The sequence below is a fragment of the Neurospora tetraspora genome, assembly GCF_033439725.1.
Source record: "Neurospora tetraspora strain CBS 560.94 chromosome Unknown B0H65scaffold_3, whole genome shotgun sequence".
NCBI lineage: Eukaryota > Fungi > Ascomycota > Sordariomycetes > Sordariales > Sordariaceae > Neurospora > Neurospora tetraspora.
Genome location: NW_026944385.1, coordinates 607,954 through 612,455, shown reverse-complemented (window position 1 = coordinate 612,455; position 4,502 = coordinate 607,954). Strand labels below are relative to the sequence as shown.

Here is a 4,502-nt window from a genome sequence, read left to right as displayed (position 1 = left end):
TGTGAGAATCAGCGCCGTATTCGTCTAAAAGGATGGACAACAGTAGAAGTTTGGTTCAACCGGGGTACATCTTGCAACGATCAGGACGTCAAGCTGCGTCATGAATCCATTTGGGGATCCCCGAAAGGTGTCTTGTTTTGCCGGCAAACAAGCTCGTCGGCCCGTTGGATTTGGTCTCATTCCTCGGGATGCCCTTGATGTTCGTAACAACGGTGATGATACATACCAACCGCACCCCCCAGTCTCCCTAGAACCTTCGAAGGGTCAATGCTCTATGCGTGACACCTTAGCACGGAACATTGCCTGGTGTTGTGTCTGACATGATCGTAAGCGCGCTTCACCGGGTTGATCATGCCGATGAACAGACCAATAAGTGACTGGTATGCCCATATACACAGGTGCAATTTTGCTTTTTCCAGTCACTTGAGCAGGATCTGGCAGCCAACTCGATGAGCAGGCCAGACAGTGGTGGCGGGTCACCTACAGCACCCGCTCACCAAGCTAGTACACACCAAGCCCTCTTGTGGTAGCGATATCAGTAGTCGAGAACTAAAAGTAGCAAAGCAGAGTACAATGTGCAGTCAACCAGCGATGTGGGGGAAGTTCTTGTATTCAAAAAGGGGTCCAAAAGGGTAAGAAAAGAAGCAAGACACCGGAGCGACCAACAGCGTATCCCATAGCCCACCATTATGCGCCCTTTCGCTAAAGAAACCCAAACTCCGTTAGGGTGTCTCACAACACTGATAGAATCGCTTTCAGAGACCCTTGCCAGGGCCCCAGGGTATTTGCCCACCATGGCAGCAGAATCCGCGGTTTTATGCAATCGAAACTCAAACCCAACGCCAACTCCAGAGCACGACAGAACGGTAACGAAGGGAGTATTTAGCTCGCAAGCAGGTTATTTAGCCCATACCGAGAATCCGGCTGGCTGACTACTCGCTGGATCTCGGTGTCGTGAAACACTCGGTGAAATACTTCCAAGTCGGAAGGACAAGCGGCGGCAGCGGCGCTGCTAAGAGTTTCCCTGGCCTTCTTGGCAAGATCCTCCAGGATTAGTTTGCTGGTACTTTGATTTGGGTCCTCAAAGACAAAGGCCACGGAGCTGATACGCCCACGCAGGTCAGGGTCATAGAGCAAGACTTCCCGCCACATCTCGGCCACCTCTTGGGGCGGGTTGCGGTAGCCATTGCCAAGGCCGAAGTCGCCAATGACAAGCTGTGTATGGCCGTTATAGGCTGCAATTCGGAGTGCTCCTCGTAACAAGTCTTTCAACATGTCGCGTTCGTTTTGGAAGGAGAACTTTGTTCCGTTTTGCGTAAGTTTAGGCCAGCGGGTAGGATGGACTGAAACGACAGGAATCGACTGCCACTGCTCGGGCGGGAGCTTCTCATATCTGTCGTGAGGCCCTCGGAATACAACTAAAGTCACGAGCGGTCAGAAAGTAGTTTATAACATGGCAGTTGGTAATACTAACCGACATCTCGCGAGTAAATACCACCATAGCTTGGGATGGGGTAATTCTCAGTCACTGTTGATCCTGGCGCAGGTGTTGCCAAGTTCGCAGAGAGAGTGCTTCGGCGGCATAGGCGTTCCTCGTAGCCAACAGCTCCCGTTTCCCAATCTCCGCCTGGTCTTTTGTCGTTGGCCGCGCAAATGAAGGCTACCGTGTGTGGTTCTGCGATCTGCTTTGCCCAGTTCAAGGCACAGTCGACTGGATCGCCGTTGTAGACAACTGGGGTTGGTGATTAGACAGGAATGACATGTCTCGGAAGCGTGGGGGTCTTACAGAACTGGGGAGGGGCAATATCGTGAGGTCTCTGTTGGAAGTTGATCTGCGCTAGCGGTTGGTGCAAAAGATAGGAGCTGATGTCCCACGTGCCCAAAGACCTGATGTAGGGGATGTGTTGCCTCTTGGTTTCGGCAGCCACTTCAGACGGCTTGGGCCTGGATGATCGTGAGCTTCCGGGAGCCATTGTGCATGTGCTTGGAAGCAAGCGAGAGGTTACTGGAGGTGTTGTTGGTGAAACGAGAGTGCAGTAGACGCTTGAGGTCAGGTGTGACTGTGGATCATGGGGTTGTGTTGGTGGTAAGGAGAGGATACGATGGCGTTCTTATACACGACCAGGGAAATTCCAGGAGGGGAAAACTAAATAGACAAGAGGTTGTGGACAAGCAGCAAGCAACGGCCACAAACAGCCACGGTGAATCATGTACAAAGAAGCAAAGCCCAAGCTGCGGCTGTTGGCGAGATCTGGGTTCCAACCCCAGGTGGCGGCCTGGTCGTTGCCCTGGGTAGGAATGCATTTGGTGCATATCGAAAAGAGAAATGGGGTCGTGTAACTGAGCATGTCTTGTCTTGGACTAGACTAAGAGATATGACGGGCATATGGGGGGCCTGGTAGGCTTGTAGACCTTGGGCGTGGTTAGCCAATGCTTTGCGGGCAGAAGAGACAATGGTGACCATACCTTTACCGGCTACCTGATCAGTTTTTGCGGTCTGCGAGATCTGTCAGAAACAAATCACCGCCGTCGTGCTACCGTACTACCGTGTTACCATGCTACAGCAGGGTTCCAGGTCTGTGGTTGCCGGGATGAGGACCATGGGCCATGGACCATGACAATGGTACTGTGAGGAAGTATTGCCCACTGGCCACGAGCAGTGACTTTTACCCAAGGGCAGTGCCTACACGGTGACCCATTCACACGCCTTACCCCCCTTCTGGCCCCCTTCCCACCTCCCCCATCCTGCCCCATCCTGCTGACGCCGGCTACCGAGACTCGGTATGGCAGGCTACTGCTGTGTTGCAGCTTATACGCCATCTTGAGTCAATCTGGTACTCCTGCGCCTCGCGGGACCAGTGTGCTGGGGCTACTGATACAAGCTCCCGGCGGGTATCCAGTGCGCGAGGCCGGGGGGTCGACTGAGATATCGAGGACTGAAGCCGCTCTCCGTCGCTATTCTGAGACCGGTGATGAGTCTTGTCGTCCGTAGCAATGCCGGTATTGCTTGCTCAGTGCAGCAGACGCGGTTCTGAGTAGAGACATGGGAATCTAAGCGGACTCAGCTCATCTGGATATCTGGAACAGGGAGCAGGCGAGGAGAAGGCAGACGGCCAGACGGCCAGACCGGCGGCATGTCCAGCCAGTTTTTGACTCTGATCCTGTACATGGTCGCCAGCCGTTTGTTGGTTGCTTGTCTTGCCTGTAAGGAGCAAGGAGCGTGCTTGGGCGTCCATCCAGCCCAGCAGAAGCAACCGGACTCAGGCAGGAGTCGCAGTAGGGCACATCATGGGGGTGAGAACGCTGCCAATGCAACAGTACGGTTAGGACGGCCGTGGACTTGATTGATGGCAAATAGACTATCGGCCTCTCAGCAGGATCGTGGCTACGTCTGGTATCCAAGACCGGTCAGCAATGGTGTGAATGGTGTGGTTGCCAACTCAAGAGGTGGGATGAGGTGATGACTGGAGAGCGAGGCATCTGGATAGGTCGAGATAGGCCTGGACGGGAATACCGTCGACTTGGAACATTGTAGACAGTGAGAGTGGTGAAGAGGGAAGAGGGAAAGGAGGCCATTCAGGTTTTGGGCGTCTCCATGTTGCACTACACGCTTGAAGTGGAAAGACCCAGGGCAGGTCAGCTGTCAGAGTTTTCGTTTTTCCCATTCTGTCATCAATTGAGGGCATCCATCCAGGCAGTCATTGTGAAGAGAAGTCTCCGAGATCGCGTGATCCAGGTTGCAAGTGGTTGAGGAAGGCGCGGCCGGAGTGCAGTGGGAGAGTGAGTGTGTGTAGGCGCGGACAGTGGCAGCTCACTGGCAGGCAACGACCCCTGTTCGGTGGGTGTGGGTGACTTGTGGAGCCACTCATGCCACTGCTGCTCGCCTCACCGTATTGCTCTGCTCAGTCCTCGAGTGGTCAGATGACACGACCCCATACCCAAAGCTTCCTAACCCCATAGTCCGTACATTCACATACAAAATTGGTCCGACTTACAAAAGAAAAAGATTGATATAATTATTACAATACGTATTCATACGGAGTCAATTCAATATATTAAATTAATAATAGTAGTTTGAATAAAGTCTGATAATATATCTATGATATATTTAGAATATATTTTAAGCTGTAGACGAAGAAATTAAATTTTATAGGCTTATTCGGGTTATATATATAAAAATCCCCCCGTAGAAAAATAATTTTATTTGCTCGCTTAAAATTCCCCTGTAGAGAAATATAAAATCCGATAATATATTTATAATATATTTAGGATATATTTTAAATTGTAGACGAGAAAAGAGTAAATTTTATAAATTTATCCGGATAGCGGCGGAATTCGTACTAAATAATATAATTCCGGCCTTTACTGCCCTATTTAAGATAGTAGGGAGGAGGACTTATAATAAATCGATAATTAATAAAAGATTTATTAAAGATATATTTAAAGTAAAATTTATAAATACGTTTAAATTCTTCATATAGTGCGTAAATAAATTTAGCGGA

At 50.6% G+C, this 4,502-nt stretch overlaps 1 protein-coding gene across 1 annotated transcript; it reads right to left on the bottom strand.

Annotated features, from left to right (window-relative positions):
- Window positions 1-582: 582 nt before the first annotated feature.
- Window positions 583-2,174, bottom strand: B0H65DRAFT_149848 (uncharacterized protein). Its single transcript, XM_062821063.1, has 3 exons — window positions 1,787-2,174; window positions 1,475-1,732; window positions 583-1,418 (listed from the first exon to the last, which is right to left on the bottom strand). The coding sequence occupies exons 1-3, from the start codon at window positions 1,971-1,973 to the stop codon at window positions 883-885; spliced, it is 981 nt and encodes a 326-aa protein (XP_062682555.1). The 5' UTR covers window positions 1,974-2,174; the 3' UTR covers window positions 583-882.
- Between the last annotated feature and the right edge of the window lie 2,328 nt (window positions 2,175-4,502).

What these genes read in the sequence shown, in the direction of transcription:
- B0H65DRAFT_149848 (XM_062821063.1), bottom strand. Translation starts at nt 1,973, where the DNA reads ATGGCTCCCGGAAGCTCACGATCATCCAGGCCCAAGCCGTCTGAAGTG. An exon ending in TATTGCCCCTCCCCAGTTCT is followed by an intron (nt 1,733 to 1,786) that starts GTAAGACCCCCA and finishes CACCAACCCCAG; the next exon opens with TTGTCTACAACGGCGATCCA. An exon ending in TATTTACTCGCGAGATGTCG is followed by an intron (nt 1,419 to 1,474) that starts GTTAGTATTACC and finishes TCGTGACTTTAG; the next exon opens with TTGTATTCCGAGGGCCTCAC.